The sequence below is a fragment of the Grampus griseus genome (assembly GCF_964374135.1).
Source record: "Grampus griseus genome assembly, chromosome: 2".
Classification (NCBI taxonomy): Eukaryota; Metazoa; Chordata; class Mammalia; order Artiodactyla; family Delphinidae; genus Grampus; species Grampus griseus.
In genome coordinates, this window is record NC_139018.1 from 45,681,312 (window position 1) to 45,704,411 (window position 23,100).

Here is a 23,100-nt window from a genome sequence, read left to right on the forward strand (position 1 = left end):
TAAAAACGCCTGGGTTGACAACCTTGGCAAGCAAAACTAAGGCATTCTAGACTTTCAAGCTGGAAGAAACTCCAGTCAGCCAAAGAAGAGAACTTAGATGTGTGTGAAGAGCCAGGCTGCCTGGCTTAAGATTCCAGCTCCACTACCTTTTAGCTGTGCAAATGTGGGCAGTTAATTTACCTCATCTGTATAACGGCAGTTATACTAAATACCTTTTAGGGTTTAGGCGATAATTAAATATGCCTTCGGTGTTAGTTCTCTCTCTCTCTCTCTCTCTATTTGCCGTGTATAGTTCTCTGCTGTGTTTTTAAATACCTAGTACGTAATTTTAATTTTCTTTAATATTTGCGGGAAGTGGCAAATCAAATAGTAGAGGAGAGTTCTTGATTAAAAAAGCACAGTCCTTTGTCACTTCCCCTGGGCCTTTAAAGGAGAATGTTATTAGCATCCAGGTCAGATGAATTCTCATGTTTTTATACTCTGTTGATTGCCTAAAATAATACAACATTTTAATTTGTTGCATTTCTTGTGCAGTTTTTTTATCTGCATTTTTCTAGTGGACTCTCTTCTTGTTGTTGAAGGTATAGTGTGCTTGTATCTTTTTTTTTTAAATAGACCTTTATTGGAGTATAATTGCTTCACAATACTGTGTTAGTTTCTGTTGCACAGCAAAGCGAATCAGTCATATGCATACATATATCCCCATATCCCCTCCCTCTTGAGCCTCCCTCCCACCCTCCCTATCCCACCCCTCTAGGTGGTCACAAAGCACCGAGCCGATCTCCCTGTGCTATGCTGCTGCTTCCTACTAGCTATCTATTTTACATCTGGTAGTGTATATATGTCGATGCTACTCTCACTTTGCCCCAGCTTCCCCCTCCCACCCCATGTCTTCAAGTCCATTCTCTATGTCTACCTCTTTATTCCTGCCCTAACTTTCTAATGGCAGACCTCCGTCCTTTTTTTTTTTTCCTCCTTCTCTTTTAAGCTGGCAAGACTTTTCCCTGGAGAATCAATCCTCTTTCTCCAGTTTGGCTTGGTTCTCCATACCAGCTGTATAGGAGATGCCTTTAGACTTTCCACTTTCCTTTTTTCTTTTCCTCAGTTGGATCCACGATTTCTTGGAACCCATGACATTGTCTTTCTTGGACTCCCAAGGATCTTTCTAAGAAAAGAGCATATGCCAAGTAAACTGTATGATTTCTTATATGGCCGAAAAGAATTTTATTTTGCCCTCACCAGGGCACGCTGATATGATTATCCTTCTGCATCACCATGGTACTTCTGAAAACCCTTCTTGGGCTTCCCTGGTGCCGCAGTGGTTGGGAGTCCGCCTGCTGATGCAGGGGACATGGGTTCGTGCCCCGGTCCGGGAAGATCCCGCATGCTGCGGAGCGGCTGGGCCTGCGCGTCCGGAGCCTGTGCTCCGCAGCGGGAGAGGCCACAGCAGTGAAAGGCCCGTGTACCGCAAAAAAAAACAAAAAACAAAAACACCTTCTTTTTCTCAATCTCGTATATCTAACTGCCTGTTTATCATTCCTACCTACCTAATAGGCATCTTGTGTGTTTTGTTTTTTGGCTTGAGAAAAAATGCCAGCCTGCCTGCATTCATCACCAGGGGAAAGTTAAGGAAACTATTCTGTATACTCTATCCCTATTTTCACCTTTACTTCCTACTCTATTTTGCAGTGCTCTCTATGGTAAGCCTAGACCCTCTTATTTATATTCTGGACTTTAGCTTCCTGGGCTTCACTTCATCTGTCAAGCAAGTTCCTGTTCAGAACCTCAAAATAGGTTGTAGTGTTTTATCTTTTGATAACCTCCTTCCCACTCTTCAGTCACATATTTATTCCATTTTGTATTTTTTATTATGTAAATTAACCCATTTATTATAGGCTAGCAATGTTTCAAATGGTGGCCTTCTACTGGTCCTTCAATTCCTTCAGTCTTCTGGTGACTTTACTGTGACGGCAGAAGTGGTGGTGTAGGTCCAGGCACCATCAACCGTTTTCATGCAGGAAATGCCAAATGCCCACAGCTTGTCTCTTCATCTTGGTTTTGCCACAGGAGCAAGTGTGCTAGGCGTGCTGGCTGATTTCAGTTTTCTTCACCATTTTCCTGAGGGAGGCAACATGGGTCCCGTATTTACCCACGATTCTGACCTTGGTGCGTTTAGCCATGTTGCCACAACCTAGGTCTGAGCCCAGAGAGCTGTATTTTAATTTTTTTTTTTCAGAAGACTCTGGGGTGGGAGGTGAACTGGAATCCTAACTTTTTAAATAATCAAATGAAATTTCACGTAAGTTGGTCTTTCTCTCTTTTTCCTGATAGGATGGCTTCATCACATTTTGCCAGTCGACACAAAAAGCAATTAAGTACCGACATGATTAGAACTAAAATTGCTCATAGGAAATCACTGTCTCAGAAAGAAAACAGACATAAGGAATATGAACGAAATAGACACTTTGGTTTGAAAGATGTCAACGTTCCAACCTTGGAAGGTAGAATTCTTCTTGAATTAGATGAGATATCTCATGAGCTTGTTCCAGAAAAGGCCGATGTCAAGCCAAGTAAGTAAAAGTCTATTGTAATTTCAAGTGTTTGAAGAGTGAATAAAAGTTGGTTTAATACCTGAGGTTAAAAACAACCCTGACCAGAAGAATGGAGTTTTGAAATGCCATTCTAAATAAATAACTTGGTGTTTTCTACAACTAAATACTGTCTATTTCAAGTAAAGGCTGTGTTGGGAATTCCCAGATGGTCCAGTAGTTAGGACTCCACACTTCCACTGCCAGGGGCCTGGGTTTGATCCTTGGTGCGGGAACTAAGATCCTGCAGGCTGCCTGGCGTGCCCCCCTCCCCCGCAAAAAAAAGCACTCAAGTAAAGGCAGTGGACGTCCTAGCTAGGCTAAAGCCATTCACCTATGGAGTATTATAACACTTTTTACCTATATGGCCTTACAGGAATCCTAAAGTTCTTACTTCTGGAGCTTGGATAAGATAAATATTGACAAGATAAATTGATAAGGGACATAAAAATAGAACTGATTGAAGTATCCATGAAGTAAGGGTACTTTGCCAATGGGAACACTTCTTAGAGGGAAGAGCAAAGGATTCATCCCTGTAGTTTGCCCAAAAGGATTTGGGGTAATTAGTAGGGAAAGAACCAACCAGAAAAGAGAATGATCTCAGCAAGAGATAAAAATAATAAAAATGGTTGTCTTAGAAGGCAAGGGATGCTATAGAAAAGAAGGAAGAGAACTGGGAAATGACATGCATTTAATCGGAAGGACTTATTGGACTCCTATTTAGTTGTGTTTATATAGCAGGCACTAGGAGCTAGATTGCAGTGAAATAAAGCAAGGATAAATTGTGAAGAAATGGCAGAAAGATGAAGTCTTAGAAGTTTTATAGAGAAAGAAATGAGATGTCAAGTTGTTTTACGTGTTCACTACTTCAGTTTTATCATTTTTCCAGAACCAGTGTAATGTGCGACACGTACAAGACACTCAACATATTCAGCTTAATTGCTTCTGTAAAAGGGGAGGTTGGGCTAAACTATTTCTTCCAGATTTGTCATTTTTGTGATTCTAAAGGAAAGTGAGAGAAAGGAATTGGATTAAAGTGTCGTAGGGTACTTTTTTGTTTTTGAGATGAAGTGATCAGTTTATGTTTGAAGGTCAAAGGAAGTGGGTTGGTGGTTGAGGGGGATAGAGTAAAGAATAACATCTCTTAGGAGTTCAGAGAAAATGAACACTGGGTCGTAGGATTATATAGGATGGCCTTTGAAGGAAGAGCTAGACATTTTCTGTCTGAGAAGAGGTGACATTACCTTCCTCTACTCATACCCTCTCAAATGCTTCTTTCCTCGACCAAAATCTTTCAAACAAAATTTAACCTTGTCAATATGCTATTAGAATATCTTTTATTCCTCATTTGCGAAGGCCTGGAGGTGGGAGTGGGTCTGGTATGTTCCAGAGAAAGCAAGTAGGTAAGCATGGATGGAGAAGGCAAACAGCTTAGCTCCCATAGAGCCCTGAGGGCCATCATTATAAGGACATTGGCTTTTTTTTTTTTTTTTTTGGCTGTGCCGGGTCTTAGTTGCGGCACGCAGGCTTCTTACTTGCGGCACATGGGCTTCTCTAGTTGTGGTGCCTGGGCTCAGTAGTTGCGGTGCACAGGCTTAGTTGTGGTATGTGGATCTTAGTTCCCCAACCAGGGATTGAACCCGGGCCCCCTGCATTGGGAGTCTTAACCACTGGACCACCAGAGAAGTCCCTGTTTTGATTATTGTAAAGGATCTGCTTCTAAGGTGACTCATTCACATTACCAGCAAGATGATGCTGGCTTTTGGCAGGAGGCCTTAGTTCTTTGTCATGTGGACATCTCCATGGGGCCGCTTGAGTTCCTTAAGGTTCCACGTGGCCACTGGCTTCCCCCCAGAGCAAGGGATCCAAGAGAGAGCAGGACAAAAGCTGTGATGTCTTTAATGGCCTAGTTGTGGGAGTCGTTCTCTATCATTTCCACAGTACTTTCTTGGTTACACAGGTCAGCCCTATTCAGTATGGGAGGGGATGACACAAGGCATGTCTACCAGGAGGTGAGAATCGCTGGAGGTCAGCTTGGAGGCTGACTATCATAGAAGCTAATTAATTTAAACATGAAGTAATACATGCCTAGTACATAGTAAACAGTTATATATTTGAACAAATGAAGGTGAAAGAAATAGGAATTTTAAAATAGGGGTGGAAATAACTTGAAGTGCTAAGGAATTAACAAGAAGTTACTAAAAGCATTTCTTAGCAACAGTTGAAGTTAGAAGTTGTTTGCCTAACTTTTTATCTGAAATGTTTTATATATTGTATTTTTCTTTTTTTCTTTTTCCTACTTAGAGTCAGTGAAAACTATTCTAGGTGATCAACGAAAGCAAATGCTCCAAAAATACAAAGAAGAAAAGCAGCTTCAAAAATTGAAAGAGCAGAGAGAGAAAGCTAAACGAGGAGTATTTAAAGTGGGTCTTTATAGACCTGATATTCCTAGTTTTCTTTTCTCAAACCAGAGTACTATGAAAGCTGAGCCAAAAAAGGTAAGTTTAGTATCCTAACTTGATATATATTCCTTTTAACTGGAATTTTCTTTAGGAGATTAGATGACTAAAATAACCATTTCCCCGAGTCCCTTTATTCATTTAATTAGCTGGTAGGAGGTGGGAATGACATAATAGTAACTCAGAAGATGAAAACAGGGTCTCTTGATGTAGCTGTATTTAGGTTGAGATTGGATAAAACTAGGACAGCTGGTAGAGCCAGGCTGAACAGTGAATGCTATACCAAAGTATTTGGCATTTATCCTCTAGGATATGGAGAGTCAGGGGAGGTTTATAAACGAGGTTGTACCATTATCAAAGTAATACTCAGGGAAGATTAGGCTGGACTTGAGGATTATAGTCTAGAAAGGGAAGCATTTATAGATAGGAAGACTAGTTGTGAGTTTATATTGTGAATATTCTTTATAGAATAGGTGAGATGAGATAAGTGGACTGAGACATTTGTTTAAAAAGAAGAAATAGGGGGCTTCCCTGGTGGTGCAGTGGTTGAGAGTCCGCCTGCCGATGCAGGGGACGCGGGTTCGTGCCCTGGTCTGGGAGGATCCCACATGCTGTGGAGCGGCTGGGCCCGTGAGCCGTGGCCGCTGAGCCTGCGCGTCCGGAACCGTGCTCCGCAGCGGGAGAGGCCACAGCAGTGAGAGGCCCGCGTACCGCAAAAAAACAAAAAACCAAAAAAAGAAATAGGTTTAAGATATCATTTTTCTGGAGATATAATTGACATATTAGTTTCAGGTGTACACCATAATGATTCATTATTTGTATACATTACAAGATGATCACCACAGTTAGTCTAGTTACCATCCATCACCACACATAGTTACAAAACTTTTTTTCTTGTGATGAGAACATTTCAGATATACTCTCTTAGCAACTTTCAAATATACAATACAGTATTATTAACTGTAGGCACCATACTGTATATTACATTCCCGGGACTTACTTATTTTAAACCTGGAAGTTTGTACTTTTTGACCACCTTCACCCCATTTCACCTACCCTGCACCTCACTCAAGTGATGGGCACCTGAGTTGTTTACAAGTCTTGGCTATTGTAAATAATGCTGCAACGTACATGGGGATACATATATATTTTTGAGTTAGTGTTTTCTTTTCCTTTGGATAAATACTCAGAATTGGAAATGCTGGATCATATGGTAGTTCTAATTTTAATTTTTTGAGGATCTTCCATACTGTTTTTCATAGTGGCTGCACCAATTTACATTCCTACCAACAGTGCTCAGGGGTTCCTGTTTCTCCATATCCTCACCAACACTTATTATTTCTTGTCTTTTTGATAATAGCCATTCTAACAGGTGTCATGTAAGACATCTTAAGAGATAAATTTGATAGGACTGGTGACCAAGTAGATGGTGAGGGGTGGAGGAAGTTGAAAAGTTAGAGATAAGATGATGATTCTGAAGATAATAGTTTGATCAATAATACAAATTTTGCTGCTGCTAGAAGAGATGAGGAAGGCAAGAAAAGCTTAAGTGGGTGAATATTAATACCCTTTTTAAAAAAAATCCTATTTGGGCCATCTAGACATCAGGCAGTTGGGAATAAAAATTTGGAAATCAGGATGGGGATCCATGCTAAGATGTGGATTTTGGATATGATATTGGGAGTATGAATGGACACTTAAGCTATAGGACTAAATGAGACCATTCCAATTAGGGTATATAAAATTATGAAAGAGTGAGGTCTAGAGAACACCTTTAGGTGGGCAGTGATATGCTGAAAAGGACTGGTCAGAGTGGCAGCAGAGCTAAAATGGAGGATAGAAGCTAAAGGAGGAGTGATCTAAAGAGAATGGTTAGTGAATCAGGAAGGATGAAGTTTGAACAGATCAGTTGGATTTGTAAACTTGTAAACTTGCTAGTCACTGGTGATTTGCTGTTTATTTTATTATTTATTTATTTATTTTTGGCTGCGTTGGGTCTTCGTTGCTCTGTGCAGGCTTTCTCTAGTTGCAGCAAGCCGGGGCTACTCTTCATTGTGGTGCGCAGGCTTCTCACTGAGGTGGCTTCTCTTTGCGGAGCACGGGCTCTAGGCACGCGGGCTTCAGTAGTTGTGGCATGCAGGCTCAGTTATTGTGGCTCGTGGGCCCTAGAGCACAGGCTCAGTTGTTGTGTCACACAGGCTTAGTTGCTCCGCGGCATGTGGGATCTTCCCGGACCAGGGCTCGAACCCGTGTCCCCTGCATTGGCAGGCGGATTCTTAACCACTGCGCCACCAGGGAAATCCCTGATTTGCTATTTAAAGATATGTATAAAAGATCTCATTGACTGTATACTCATTCCTGATTTAAATAAGAACTGAATAATATAAAGGCTGAAGATATTGCTTGTTTTTCTAGGCTTCATGAATCTCAATGATTCATTTGACAGATCTTTGATTTATTTACTCTGTATGATCTTAGGACACTGTAGAAGAGACCAAAATTAATAAACTGTAGTTCATGGTGGAAAGATACAGATAAATATGTTCTTTATATTAGAGGAAGGATAGATTGTTTATATTTGGAGGAACATCAAAGAAGACCTCTTGGGATTAGATTTAAGCTGTCTTTTTAGGAATATGTAGATACCAATCATTGGTCTACACTGTAAACAACTATTTTAAAATATCTTAAAAATATGTGTAGGAGGAACAAGAGACACATCGTTGTGGGTTTTGTTTTTTTTTTTTAATTTTGGCTGCGTTGGGTTTTCGTTGCTGCATGTGGACTTCTCTAGTTGTGGCGCATGGGCTTAGTTGCGCCGTGGCGTGTGGGATCTTAGTTCCCCAACCAAGGATCAAACCCATGTCCCCTGCGTTGGAAGGTGGATTCTTAACCACTGGACCACTGGGGAAGTCCCTGATTATGTTTCTTAAGAAATTTTACAGAGTTGATAAATACCTTATAATTTTTTAATTGGTCTTTCTCATGCTAAATTTTTTTCACATTTTGTGATTAGGTCTCCATTTTCTTACTGACAATGGACAGGTATAATCATGAGATTTGAAGGCAAATTGTCAAAGCTAGGGAAGTAAGCTGTACAGTATCTTTTCATAAACAGAAAACAAAAGATCCTAATACTCTAGTTTGTTCATCTACCCCCTTTTAAATATGTCTAGCTAATCACATTAATGAGGATCCTAATACTTGGAAAATATGCTTTGAAATTTCTTCTCTCTCCTCATTGAAAAATATGGGTAGTTTTTGAAGTTATTAACTTAAACATAATTTAAATCAAGCCAGAACCAGAAAAAACAATAACTTAGGGAATTCCCTGGCAGTCCAGGGGTTAGGACTCAGTGCTTTCACTGCCAGAGGCCTGGGTTCAATCCCTGGTTGGGGAACTAAGACCCGCAAGCTGCACGGCACGGCCGAAAAAATTAAAATTTAAATTAAAAAAAAATTAAGTTAGCAAGTATCTTTTTGCCATAAATTATTAAGGATAAAATTTAACTTTAAAATGGAAACTATTTCAAATGAAACATGGAAGTAAATTTTGCCAGTTTATTTATTTTTTTAACTTTATCTTCTTTTGACTGTTTTAAGGCTGTTCCATCTTCTGTACGGATTACGAGGTCAAAGGCCAAAGACCAAATGGAGCTGACAAAGGTAAAGTTGATAGTAAGTCATTGTTACTAAAATGACAAATTGTACTTTTTTTTCCTCAGAGTAAGTAAATTTATTTTTAATCTAATACCATCTTCAAGCATAGTGATTATTTTACTAGAGTCAATAGTACTACCAAAATCACTGTTTTGGTATGGTGGCAGAGCAGATTTGGCTAGATGCTAAGGAAATAGTCACTTAAAATATTCTTTGCCCAGACATCCCTTATGAGATCTATACTAAACTCTGTGCCACACTCTTTTTTGTTTGTTTGTTTACCGGGCTTCTATTATGCATCCCATGTCACCATGAAGTGCAGATAGGGATATAAAGCATACAGGGTGAGTGTTATAAACTTATGGGTCTTCAAAACACGGTTATGGATAAACTTATTAGGAGGATTACTAAAATAAAGTCAAGTGGGCAAAGAGGGAAATAGTATGCCTCTTTGTCAGGTGAGGAAGCTAAGTTTCATGTATTCAATGAATTTGAGTCACTACCATGTTCCTTTAGGCTCTAGAATATAACTGAGCAAAACAAACAAAATTCCCTGTTTTCAAGGAGCTTACGTGAGAGAGAGCACTAAAAAAAGAACTATATAGTATGTCAGATGGTCAAAAGTATTAAGTATTATGGGGGAGATTAAAAAAAAAGAAGAAGGGAGGTGGGGAGTTTTGAAGTAGGTGTAGGGTGGAATTTTGATCAGGCCTCAGATGGTGGCATTTTATTTTATTTTTAATAAATTTATTTATTTATTTTTGACTGTGTTGGGTCTTCATTGCTGTGCGCAGGCTTTTCTCTAGTTGCTGCGAGCAGGGGCTACTGTTTGTTGCGGTGTGCAGGCTTCTTATTGTGGTGGCTTCTCTTGTTGCAGAGCATGGGCTCTAGGCATGCGGGCTTCAGTAGTTGCAGTGCGTGGGCTCAGTAGTTGTGGTGCACAGGCTTAGTTGCTCCGTGGCATGTGGGATCTTCCCAGACCAAGGCTCAAACCTGTGTCCCCTGCATTGGCAGGCAGATTCTTAACCACTGCGCCACCAGGGAAGTTCCCAGATGGTGGCATTTTAAATGAAGTCTTTAAGGAAATAGAAGAGTGAACTGTGGGAAAGAGCTTTCTTCCAGGAGAAGAATTTTCTAGACAAAATTCAAAGGTCTTGAATTGAAAACATGCCTGGTATGTTTAAGGAGTCTCAGAAGATTATAGTCAGTTATTTTTTTAATAGCTTAGGTTATTAGCATTTTCTAAATTCTAGGTTTCTGAAAAAGCTTGTAAGGAAATGTATATAATGGAAAACTTGTTTCTTCATCTCATTTTATTTGGGGTAGTGGGTTTTTTGCTGAGTCATTTACAATATCAGGTTTCAGATGAGGGGTTGATTTACACATTAAAAATGTGGTGGTTTGGTTCATTATGCAATTAAATCACATAGTACCTAATATTTTGAATAGATTGATAATGGGAGTGATGTTCGAGCAATCCGACCTGGTCAAAGACAGGCTTCTGAAAAGAAAGTGTTGGACAAAGAGAAAAAAGGTAAGTTCTGATGTTGCCACAACAATAATTTAAAATTACCACAAACATTTGATTTTATTATTTGTTCCCACAGCTATACAACCTGTAATGCCGCCAGTGAGAATGACTCGATCGGCTACTCAAGCAGCAAAGCAGATTGCCAGAACAGTCCCGCCTACTACAGCAAGAAAGCCAGTGACAAGGGCTACTAATGGTAAGAACATTTCTTGATCAGTGACTGAGCTAGGATGTTTTGGTACTTGAGGTTCTTTGTGTTCAATTTTTAAAAATTAATTAATTTTTGGCTGCATTGGGTCTTCGTTGCTGCGCGCGGGCTTTGTCTAGTTGCAGCCAGCGGGGGCTACTCTTCATTGTGGTGCACAGTCTTCTCATTGCATTGGCTTCTCTTGTTGCGGAGCATGGACTCTAGGCGCACTGGCTTCAGTAGTTGTGGCTCTTGGGCTCTAGAGCACAGGCTCAGTAGTTGTGGCACACGGGCTTAGTTGCTCCGCAGCATGTGGGATCTTCCCGGGCCAGGGGTCGAACCCGTGTCCCCTGCATTGGCAGGTGGATTCTTAACTACTGCACCACCAGGCAAGCCCCTGTGTTCAATTTTTAAAATCATTATGTACTTTTTTGAGTAGGAGAGGAGGAAGATAGGTTTTGTGCCCCGATATCCCAGTGGGTGCTCAAATGTTGAAGTACTGAATTGGTGTAAGCAGTGCTTCAAAGTGAAAAATTAATGGCCCCAATAAGTTACAGTCCATCCAGTTGGTGGAATACAATGTAACCATTTAAGAACAATGTATGAAAGAACACTTAATGACATGGTTAATCGTATTAAGTGGGCAAAGAAAATCAGCTCAAACCCTGAACAGTATGATTGAAATTCTAAAATATGTATGTGAATGTGAACATAGGAAAAAACTGGAAAAACGTACTCTGAAGTGTCAATAGTGATTACCACTGAGTAGTGTAAGCTTGGGTAAAATTTTTGATTGTTGTTGTTTTTGTGCTTTTTAAAATTTTTTCTAATTTTCTATAATAAATACATATTTGATATTCAGAGGCAAAAGGTAAAATACCTTAACACTTTTGTTTTGAAAACAGATGGCCTAAACTTGGCAGGAAATTTCATCTATTTATTTCCTATTTTATAATGTGACTTTTAATCATAAAATTCTTTGACATACATTCCTATTGCCTGTTTTCCTTTCCCAAATTAGTACTTTTAATGCAGCATTTTTTATCTAGTCTAAATGGATGGCTTATTTCACTTTTATTTTAGTTAATGAAGCAGAAACAGAGGCACCAAATCAAGGAAGACCTGCCAAAAAGATAGAAACAAAACCTGACAAGGTAGAGTATAAACATCTGTTTATTTCTAGGTACTTTGAAAATCTCACTACTACTTTCATAAAATTGAAATTAAGCATATAGAACTGCTTCAAGAAGATAACTTACAACATGTGTTAAAATCTCTTGAACCATAAAGAAGCATCAGGAGGATTTACTGTTGCTTTTCAGGTGTCTTATCCTCAGAGTTTTATAGGTAGAGAAAGCATAATTTGATTAACAGGAAATAGAGAAAAGTGATAAAAACACAGCTGACCGAAACCTTCATGTGGGAACTAGCTAAGAGATAGGATGGAGTAGGGTGAAATGCATTGACTTTGGATTCAGCTAGGCCTGAGTTTGAATATTGTCTCTGCTTCCAATTAGCTATATAACCTTGGACAACTTAGGAATTTGTTTTCCCATCTCCAACCCGTAATACCTACATGGAGTAGTTTTAAGAATTAAATAACCTAACATTTCTGATAGCGTCTACCATAGTACATGGTAGAGTCTTCAAAAAAGAGCCACAATTTTGAGGCCCCAATGCCTTGTTTTATAATCCATGCTACACAGTTCCTTAACCTTAAAAAAGTTAGGGACTTCCCTGGTGGCGCAGTGGTTAAGAATCCGCCTGCCACTGCAGGGGACACGTATTTGAGCCCTGGTCCGGGAAGATCCCACATGCTGTGGAGCAACTAAGCCCGTGCACCACAACTACTGAGCCTGAGCTCTAGAGCCCGCGAGCCACAACTACTGAGCCTGCATGCCACAACTACTGAAACCCATGTGCCTAGAGCCCATGCTTCGCAATAAGAGAAGCCACTGCAATGAGAAGCCCATGCACTGCAATGAAGAGTAGTCCCCGCTCACTGCAACTAGAGAAAGACTGTGTGCAGCAATGAACACCCAACGCAGCCAAAAATAAATTTATTTTAAAAGAAAAAAAGTTATGCCAAAGTATAAGAAATGTGGCTAGATTCTTAACTAAAAATTAAAAATCAGAAATGTAAAAACCTCTAAAAATTATGTTTATATGGGTGGGTGAAATCAGTGAAGGTGGTCAAAAGTTATAAACTTCCAGTTACAAAGTGAGTCCTGGGGATTCACTATAAAACATAGTGACTATGGTTAATAATACTGTGTTGTATATTTGAAAGTTGCAAAGAGGGTAGGTCATTAAAGTTCTCATCACAAGAAAAAAAATTGTACCTTTGTGTAGTGACAGTTGTTCATTAGACTCATCGTCTAGATCATTTTGCAGTATATACAAATATCAAATCATTATGTTGCACACCTGATACTAATATAATGTTATATGTCAGTTATATCTCAGTTTTAAAAAAACCAAATAATTAAATTGACAGAGAAAATAAGCTTCACATTTTATATGGTTAATCTCACTGTGTCGTCACACTGAAAAATATTTTTCTCATGATAAATTTATTTATAATCAAGGTGATTTTAAAAGAGGATTTGGTCCTTGACAATAGTAGTCATCCAATAAACATTGGATTTCTGATTCTCAACCATGGTAATTATCAACATAATTTAAATAAAAAGGTAGGTGTTTGTTAGGTGGGTAATTTTTCCACCTTAGTTTTCATATATTTAATTTTAATACTTAAAACCTATTATTTAGTCCTTTTAATGAGGATTGGTTCTGTGTCTCTCTGGATCATGACAGTGGTTTAGTTAGCTGGCTACTGATTCCATATTTACATTTAATTGTATTTATTTTTTTCTCCTAAATTATGCACAAGGGACACATAGCTCAACTTTCATATTTTCAGGCCTGTAAAAATTGGTTTGAATATATCCCCAGAAGAGAAATTCTTACTCCATTCTGTTTCCTCCCATCTAGGCCATTTCTTTTAAAGTTGATAGTGAAGAAAGTACTTTGGATTCACAAACCAGTACAACAATTGGAATGGATCCAGATGGTGTCTTATCAAAAATGGAAAATTTATCTAAGACAAATAGTGCAAAAATGAAGGGGAAGAATTCCTTTGCACCTAAAGATTTTATGTTTCAGCCGCTAGATGGTCTGAAGACCTATCAAGTAACACCTATGACTCCCAGAAGTGCCAGTGCTTTCTTGACACCCAGTTATACCTGGACCCCTTTAAACACAGAAGTGTAAGAATTTAATGTTAATAATGAATTCCTTGCTAAGATGGATAACAAATGCCTTTCTTAGATTTGTCCTGTGCTTTTTAAAAGTTAATATTTAGTTAGTAAATTATATTAATTATAAATCATGAAACTTTGGTCTTTTAAAAAAATTCTTCAGAAGGCTACAGTAATGTATTTGACAGTTTTGGTATTTCCTATACATTGTTTTTATCATTATTTTCATGGTACACTTTGTGTTTTTTTGCTTTTTATAAGTGTCTTTATTATAATACTTAGAAATAAATGTTTAGAAGGAAGAGATTTCTATAGTACTGTAGTTCAGACATGGTTTGGGGGTTTTTTTGTTTGTTTTTTTGCCGAGTATTACTTTAGAAAAACTACTTCTAAAGCCAAAGATAATTAACTTGCAAAGTGGGGGGAAAATCAGTTGGAATCATTAAGAGAAACAGCAAGGTTGTTTTGCAAAGACTGGCTGGCAGCAAATTTACTAGAAACTGCTCAGCAGCATCCAAGACTATGAGCGCTTATGTTCCGTGAGGAGATCTTCACAGCCTTTGGATCTCATTATAATTAGTAAAGATGGACATTCCACTATAGATGTTTAAATTTTTCCCCTCCAGAAAGACACAGTAAAAAAAATAGAAACATATTTCTATTAAATCCCAGGTTTTTAAAAAGTAACATCATTTTGAAATCCTTCAGTTAGATATAGGAGGCTCATGTTTCATAAAGTATTTTTTTGCTATTGTTTTTAGTGATAAGACTGTAGCAACAAAAGAAATCTTGGCACAAAAATGTAAAACTTTCTCTGCCAAGACAGTACATCAAGATTCAAGTAAACTACAATGTCCTTTGGGTTCTCTAACAGTTTGGAATAAAGGTATTGTATTTTAATTAATTTTTTACTTGCTTTTCTGGATTGTGATTTATCAGACATTTGTTTAGAGCCCTTTTCAACATATAGTTCAGGGATGTGATCTCAGGGTCAGGAGAGATGGGAAAACATGGGGAAAGATATCTGGAGAGAGAAAGAGTTGGAATAAGGAATACAGACTGAGAAGATGGGGGGAAATAAATGTAAATTTGAGGAGATGAATATAGGAGACACTTTAGAGGATATGTGGTGAATGAAATCATTGAGGCAGAAATAAAATTTTAAAATTCAACACTGAAAAAAATTAAAGGATTTTAAAAAAATTTGTCTTGTGGGGGATGTCATTTTATGAGTTGCTGCTTTGAAATTTATATGTAATATTTTCTTTAATCTATAGAACATGTTTTAAATAAAAATGAAACTACTAATAAAAATTCAGATGGCCTTTCAATAAAAGAAGAAGTCCCATCACTTGAAGTAAATCAAGATCAGATATCTCAGCCACAGCATGATGTGCCATATTTCAGGTTTGTCCATTTGTTCCTAGTGTAAGAATTTTGTATCAATGTCTAGACATTTAAAACCAAAATTATACTATTTTTAACCTGAATATAATAGATGAGTTGGGGGAAATTGAATTTTGGTGATTTTCATTTATCTTTTAAATTTTAATGATTTTTTTTCAGTAACTAGTACATTCATGTGGTTCCTAATTCAAAAGGTAGAAAAAGGTACAAGTGAGAAGTCTTTTTCCCAACTCTGCCTCCCAGGGGATAGTTTGAACCTTCCACGGAGGCAAGTGTTACTCATTTCTTGTGAATATTTCCAGAGGTAGATAATGCATATGTAAACTAACATAAACATGTATATATATATATATATTTTTTTTAATATTGTTTCATTTAATGTTAAATGTAGTAGACATTCCATTTTAGTACTTAAAGAGCTTTCTCATGTTGTTTTGTGTGTGTGTGTGTGTGTGTGTGTGTGTGTGTGTGTGTGTGTTTGTGTGTTCTTTAATGGCCACATAGTATCCAATAATATGGATATACCATAATTTACTTAATAGGTCCCTGTTGGTGGTTATTTACATTGGGTTCAGTCTCTTACTATTACAATCAAGGCTGCCAACAACAAACTTGTATTATGTTTCAATTTTCTCATGTACAAGTATATAAGGACCTCAATTTACATTCCCCCCAGCAAGGTATGGGAGTTCCTATTTTCTCATACCTTTTTTTTTTCTTCCACAAAGAACTAAATTAAAGTTTATTTTATAAAAGAAGGATAATGGGAGATGGTAGGAGGCTCTTTGGCCCACCAAATTATGAGATAGGATTATGTTTCTCTAACTGAATTGAAAATTAACATCCTGTTTGGGGAACTTCAACATGTCACCTAAATGCCTTGGAAGCATATCAGAGGCCTGCATTTCGAGAAAGGCCTTAACATTCCACATCACACAGAAAATGATTACATTCTGTTATCTTTGAGTGAATATAGCAAGAAAATTCCCATACCTTTTCCAATACAATGTTAACAATTTTTGAGCTTTACCAATCAAACAGATAAAAAATATTAGCTTTCTCTAGTTTATTTTATTTATTTATTATTTATTTATTTATTTATTTATTTTGGCTGCGCTGTGTGGTGTATGAGATCTTAGTTCTCCTACCGGGGATCGAACCTGTGCCCCCTGCAGTGAACGCTTGGAGTCCTAACCACTGGACCGCCAGGGAATTCCCCTTACTCTAGTTCTAATATCCATTCTTTCTATTATGAATGAGTATCTTTTTATATTTTGGGGAACCACTTCAATTGTTTTTAGAGCATAATGTTTTAGAATTATAAGGTCTTTCAGAGATTAGCTAATCCACTGTGTTGTTCAACTGAGACATTGAGATGATAAACAATTTATCCAACTAAATAATGTCAGATCCAAGCCAGGTCTCTTTCTCATTAATTAAGCTGTTCCCTGTTGCCACTGGACATAGGCAGCTAAATTATTCTTCTAAGAAAAACTATCCTCAGTTTTCCTGCTTGGATGTTTTTGTAAAGAAACAGTTTAAATTTTAAGCCAGGGTTTCTTTTTTTTTTATAAATTTATTTTATTTTATTTTTTAAATTTATTTTTGGCTGTGTTGGGTCTTCGTTGCTGCGCGCGGGCTTTCTCTAGCTGTGGCAAGCGGGGGCTACTCTTCGTTGTGGTGCGTGGGCTCCTCATTGCAGTAGCTTCTCTTGTTGCGGAGCACAGGCTCTAGGTGTGTGGGCTTCAGTAGTTGTGGCTCGCAGGCTCAGTAGTTGTGGCTCACGGGCTCTAGAGCGCAGGCTCAGTAGTTCTGGGGCATGGGCTTAGTTGCTCTGTGGCATGTGGGATCTTCCCGTACCAGGGCTCGAACCCGTGTGCCCTGCATTGGCAGGCAGATTCTTAACCACTGCGCCACCAGGGAAGCCCGAGCCTGGGTTTATTAACCTTGGCACTACTGACATTTTAGACTGGATAATTCTTGTTGTGGGGTCTGTCCCCTGCATTGCAGGACGTTTTGTAGCATCCCTGGCCAGTAGCACTCCTCCAGTTCGTGACAATCAAAAATGCTTCTAGATATTGCCAAATACTCCCTGGTAGGAAAAATTGACCCAGTTGAGAACCACTGCCTTTGGACAAGCAAAGAATCTTTAAGAATCTTTTTAGAATCTTTAAGGCCCTATCACTGTAATTTGAGACTTACAGTAATTTGAGACTTAACAGTTTTTAGCTTCATCTTACTCTTGGCAATTGAAATCGCCTTAGTTTCATGGAAAATAACAGAACTAAGGAATGTCTGATTCTTTCTGCTTAGCCACTGAAAAATAAGAACAGAAAAGACTAGAAATATTAGCTTGAAAAATGGGCTCTTGGCATTAACCATCCACTTAAGTTTTAGGTGTGGAAGGATAGACATACATAGAATATCAAATTGTATTTATGGATTTTAACATATCACATTTCATAAAATAATTAAGCATCAGCTCTGGGAAGTTAATGTTGTATAATTGTCATAGTGCTAATGTATGTCATCATTTTAGAAATACTCTCCAGTCAGAAACTGAGAAGTTAACTTCACACTGCCTTGAGTGGGACAGAAAGCTTGAATTGGACATTCCAGATGACGGTGAGGGAACATTTATATGTTTTTATGTCTTACCTTTATTTTTTTTAATATGGTTACATTTATTTGAAACACAAAAATCCAGTGTTGTCCAACTTTATAATTTCATTGTTATTCAAAATAGCAAGAAATTTTCATATCTCACATATGTTCACTAATATCTCTGTGCTAAAATGGTACCTGACTTAAAAGATATAAGTAGTTAGAATATTGACTATGATTCCTGAGAGTTAGACATTTGCCTATTTTATTATTAGATTTTTTTACTGTGACTTTATGAATGACAGCTATAGTTGGTATTGCTTAAGTATACAAAAATATTTTCTGAACAAAAATTACCTAAATCAATATGAAATCAAATCAAAATCAATCAAGTTTTCTGAAAAGTTCCAACCTTACCTATTCAGGAAAGCTATTTAGAAAAAAGTCATTTGTGTACTGCCACATCAGTCCTTAGATACTGATGTGCAGTGAGTTTGACGTTGAATTCTTATAAAATACAAGGAGAGGTAGAATGCTCTTTACTGTGTAGCAATATGTATGAGAATGTATATTGATAATTTTTAGCAGGAATTGAAGCAGATAGTAAATGCTCAATATTTGTATGACAAAGTTTTGTAGTAGATAATTTTGTTTTGCTTTAAAGTAAGAATTTGATTCTGTAACTGTAGGATATTTGGAATGAGGTCGTCTTATCAGCTGGTTGGCTTGCAGTAAAGGTCCTGTCTTGTCCTTTAACTTTTAAAAACCTCATATTTCTTTTAGCTAAAGATCTTATTCGCACAGCAGTTGGTCAAACAAGACTCCTTATGAAAGAAAGGTTCAAACAGTTTGAAGGACTGGTGGACAATTGTGAATATAAACGAGGTGAAAAGGAAACTACCTGTACAGATCTGGATGGATTTTGGGATATGCTTAGTTTTCAGGTATGTGGTCAAGTATTTTGAATATGTTAACTTTGAGTCTGTTTTTTTTGTTTTTTTGGATTTTTTGAAAATGAGGTAACAGTAGTATAAAAGGGTTAGTATTAGCTACTTATGTGCCTGTAATATTAGTTATGTATTTCTTTATTTATTTGTGGCTGCATTGGGTCTTCGTTGCTGAGCGTGGGCTTTCTCTAGTTGTGGCGAGCGGGGGCTTCTCTTGTTGTGGAGCATGGGCTCTAGGTGTGCGGGCTTCAGTAGTTGTGGCACGCGGGCTTCAGTAGTTGTGGCACGTGGGCTTCAGTAGTTGTGGCTCACGGGCTTCAGAAGTTGTTTCTCGTGGACTCTAGAGCACAGGTTCAGTAGTTGTGGCGCACAGGCTTAGTTGCTCCGCGGCATGTGGTATCTTCCCGGACCAGGGCTCGAACCCGTGTCCCCTGCATTGGCAGGCAGATTCTTAACCACTGCTCCAACAGGGAAGTCCCTGTGCCTGTAATATTAAATGAGATATTAGCACCTTAATAAACTGTAATGTGCTGTCTAAATTTTTATTTATTTATTTGTTTATTTGACTACGTTGGGTCTTAGTTGCAGCACATGGGATCTCTGTTGTGGCATGCGGGGTCTTTTAGTTGCGGCATTCGGGAATCTTTTAGTTGTGACATGCGGGATCTTTAGTTGCAGCACGTGAACTCTTAGTTGCGGCATGTGGGATCTAGTTTCCTGACCAGGGATCGAACCGAGGCCCCCTGCATTGGGAGTGCAGAGTCTTAGCCACTGGACCACCAGGGAAGTCCCAAGTGCTGTCTAAATTTGATGACTGATTTCTTCTCCTCCCCTATATTGTCAGTATGATTTCTATTTGGGTTGGAAACTGAGATTATATTCAACTGTTGAATAATCTGTAATGATTCTACATGTGAGAAGATGAGTAAATCTAGTCTTTAGTAGTTCCGTTCATCCAGCAGTTACTGAGTTCCTACCGTGTGCCAGACATTGCACTAGGAGTTGATAAAATAAGGCACATTCTCGGCCCCAAAGGAGTTTGTAGTTTGATTAGTGAGTTAGACAAAATATATCATTCCAATCTAATGTAAAAAAGTGCTATGAGGGCTTCCCTGGTGGCGCAGTGGTTGAGAGTCTGCCTGCCGATGCAGGGGACGTGGGTTCGTGCCCCGGTCCGGGAAGATCCTGCATGCCGCGGAGCGGCTGGGCCCGTGAGCCATGGCCGCTGAGCCTGCGCGTCCGCACCCTGTGCTCCGCAACGGGAGAGGCCACAGCAGTGAGAGGCCCGCGTACCGCAAAAAAGAAAAAAAAAAAAAAGTGCTATGAGAGAGGGAATCACTAGGAAGATCAGTAAAGGCATGGGAGGAGATGATACTTTGTAGCTTTTTGAGCACATTTTAGAAATAAGCATATAAATTACTATTTCAGGAACCTATAGTCAACAACTATTAGACATTTCAAGAAAGGCTCAAACCTGAAAGAAAGAAGCCAAAGCAAAAATAAGAAGAAAGGTATTTAGATGGAGGAAGTGGACCAATCTAGGAAGTATAGTATCCAAATAATAGGAATTCCAGAAAAGGAGTACTGAAAAAATAGAAAATCATCAATGAAATGGTTTAAAAATTTTCCCCAGTACTGCAGGACATGAGTTCCAGATTGAAGGAGCCCACTGAGTGCCTATCACTGTGAATCAAGTGTAGACCCACACCAACATATGCCATTAAGTATAACTGTACAACTCTTGGGATGAAGAGAAAACTGTAGAAGCTTCCAGAGAGAAAACAAGGTTCATACAAAGGGTCAAGGATCACAGTAGCCTTGGAGTTCTCAACTGCAACATTTAAAGCTGGGAGAACAATGCCCTCAAACTTTTGAGGGAAATAACTTCCAACCTGGAGCTCTGTAGCCAACCAATCAAGTGTGAGGGTGGAAGGGCATTTTCCAAACACACACAGTCTCAGATTTTACCTCCCAAGCACTCTTTCTTAGCAAGCTAAGTGAGAAAGTACCTCACAAAAATGAGGGAGTAAGCCAAGAATGGAGGAGGAGGTAGGTTGGATCCCCAGCAAGGGGCCAAGAGAATTGAGGCCGAGGGGAGACAAGAATGTGTGAAGCATGCTTAGGAAGCAGCACTTCTTGATCAGCACAAGGGGACCAGGGGCTCTACCAGACCTGTCTCTGGAAAGCTGAACTGAGTAAAATACCTGATTTGTTTTTTATTAAGAGGAGATTTAATGCATTCTTTTTTTTTCTTTTCTATTTTTAAAATTTATTTTATTTATTTATTTTTGACTGCGTTGGGTCTTTGTTGCTACGCGTGGGCTTTCTCTAGTTGTGGCGAGCGGGGCTACTCTGTTGCAGTGCGTGGGCTTCTCACTGCGGTGGCTTCTCTTGTTGCGGAGCACGGGCTCTAGCCGCATGGGCTTCAGTAGTTGTGGCACATGGGTTCAGTAGTTGTGGCTCTAGTACTCTAGAGCACAGGCTCAGTAGCTGTAGCGCACGGGCTTAGTTGCTCCGCGGCATGTGGGATCTTCCCGGACCAGGGATCGAACCCGTGTCCCCTGCATTGGCAGGCCGATTCTTAACCACTGCGCCACCAGGGAAGTCCTTAAGAGGAGATTTATACTTACTGTGCAGAGTTTAGACTGAATCGATGATAGACACATGAACAACTAAGCAAACAAAAAGCAAAACAATTATTACGTGTAGAGAAAAGTGAGTAAGGGAACATAATAGTCTCAATAACTTTATGGCCCAGATGTGAATAGTGTTTATGTAGTCATAATATAAGCATTACTTTGTGAGCAGTTTTTATACATTTACCAGTTTTCATATTGATGAGTTGGTTAACTAGTATCTTTTGATGGTGGTCAATTAATTCTGTGTTTCTTACTATCATTGTTAATTTATGGATTTAAAGATATTTGATGTGTTTTCATTATTTACAGTTACTGTCTTTATTGATGCTCATTTCTCAGCTTTGGCCAATGACAGCCTCTTCAAACTGGCTGCTGGGGCCTTTTTTTTTTTTTAAGAGTTGTATTGAAGTACAATCTGTGTATCATAAAATTAGCCTGTTTTAAATACCGTATGCTAACACATATATATGGAATCTAAAAAAAAAGAAAATGGTTCTGAAGAACCCAGAGACAGGACAGGAATAAAGACGCAGACATTGAGAATGGATTTGAGGACACGGGGAGGGGGAAGGGTAGGCTGGGACGAAGTGAGAGAGTGGCAAGGACATATATACACTACCAAATGTAAAATAGATAGGTAGTGGGAAGCAGCCACATAGCACAGGGAGATCAGCTCAGTGCTTTGTGACCACCTAGAGGGGTGGGATAGGGAGGGTGGGAGGGAGGGAGATGCAAGAGGGAGGAGATATGGGGATATAGGTATACATATAGCTGATTCACGTTGTTATACAGCAGAAACTAACACAACATTGTAAAGCAATTATACTCCAATAAAGATGTTAAAAAAATTTTGCCTGTTTTAAGTGTACAATTCAATGACTGTCAGTAAATTTACAGAGTTGCACACCGTGACCGTAATCCAAATTTAGAACATTTTTAGCACCACAAAAGGATCCGTCCTGCCTATTTGCAAGTCAATCCCCATTCTCACTCCTAGCCCCAGGCATCACTAATCTTCTTGCTGTCTTTGTAGATTTGCCTTTTCTGGGCATTTCACATTACGTAGAATAATACAATATGTGGTCTTTTGTATGTGACTTCTTTCACTTAGCATGATGTTTTTGAGGTTCATCCATGTTGTAGCTTGTATCTATATTTATCAATTGATGGACATTTATATTGTTTCTACTCTTTGGTGATTATGAATAGTCTTCTATGAATATTCATATACAAATATCAGTGTGGATATATATTGTCATTTCTCTCGGGTAGATACCTAGATTTTGCTGGATCATGTAGTAAATTTATGTTTAACTTTTTAAGAAAGTGCCAAACAGTTTTCCAAAGTGATTACTCCATTTTACGTCTCCACCAACAATGTGTGCTCCTGTTTCACCACATCCATACTTGTTATTGTCTGTCTTTTTTAATACAGCCATCCTAGTGGGTGAGAACTGTCTCTATAGTTTTGATAATGATGTTAAGCATCTTTTCATGTGCTTATTAGCCATTCATATGTCTTTTTTGGCAAAATGTCTAGTAAAATCTGTTGCCCATTTTTAAATTGGTTTGCCTTTATTACTGAGTGGTGTTTTTCATATATCCTGGATACAAGTCCTTTATCAGAAATATTATTTGCAAATATTTTCTCCCAATTTGTGGCTTCTGTTATAATTTCTTAATGATGTCTTTTGCAGTATAAATGTTTCTGATTTTTGTATTTTTTGGCCACACTGCACGGCATGCAGGATCCTGACTAGGGACTGAACCCGTGCCCCTAAATTGGGAGCAGAGTCTTAACCACTGGACCGCTGGGGA

At 38.6% G+C, this 23,100-nt stretch overlaps 1 protein-coding gene and 1 pseudogene across 2 annotated transcripts in view; one reads left to right on the plus strand and one right to left on the minus strand.

The window, feature by feature from the left end:
* Nucleotides 1–1,922: 1,922 nt before the first annotated feature.
* Nucleotides 1,923–2,180, minus strand: LOC309818147 (large ribosomal subunit protein eL43-like; annotated as a pseudogene). The gene has a single exon. The product of its transcript is annotated as a large ribosomal subunit protein eL43-like (transcript).
* Nucleotides 2,181–2,332: 152 nt separating this feature from the next.
* DLGAP5 (DLG associated protein 5) overlaps nt 2,333–23,100 on the plus strand; it is a gene marked incomplete at both ends in the record, with an annotated part of 35,877 nt that continues 15,109 nt past the window's right edge. The window contains 11 exons of the mRNA XM_082649326.1: nt 2,333–2,570; nt 4,893–5,086; nt 8,651–8,713; nt 10,157–10,241; nt 10,315–10,434; nt 11,509–11,579; nt 13,420–13,694; nt 14,447–14,571; nt 14,963–15,092; nt 17,632–17,717; nt 18,480–18,640. Coding sequence (XP_082505452.1) covers nt 2,333–2,570; nt 4,893–5,086; nt 8,651–8,713; nt 10,157–10,241; nt 10,315–10,434; nt 11,509–11,579; nt 13,420–13,694; nt 14,447–14,571; nt 14,963–15,092; nt 17,632–17,717; nt 18,480–18,640 — 1,548 coding nt within the window. The remainder of the gene's footprint in view (nt 2,571–4,892; nt 5,087–8,650; nt 8,714–10,156; nt 10,242–10,314; nt 10,435–11,508; nt 11,580–13,419; nt 13,695–14,446; nt 14,572–14,962; nt 15,093–17,631; nt 17,718–18,479; nt 18,641–23,100) is intronic.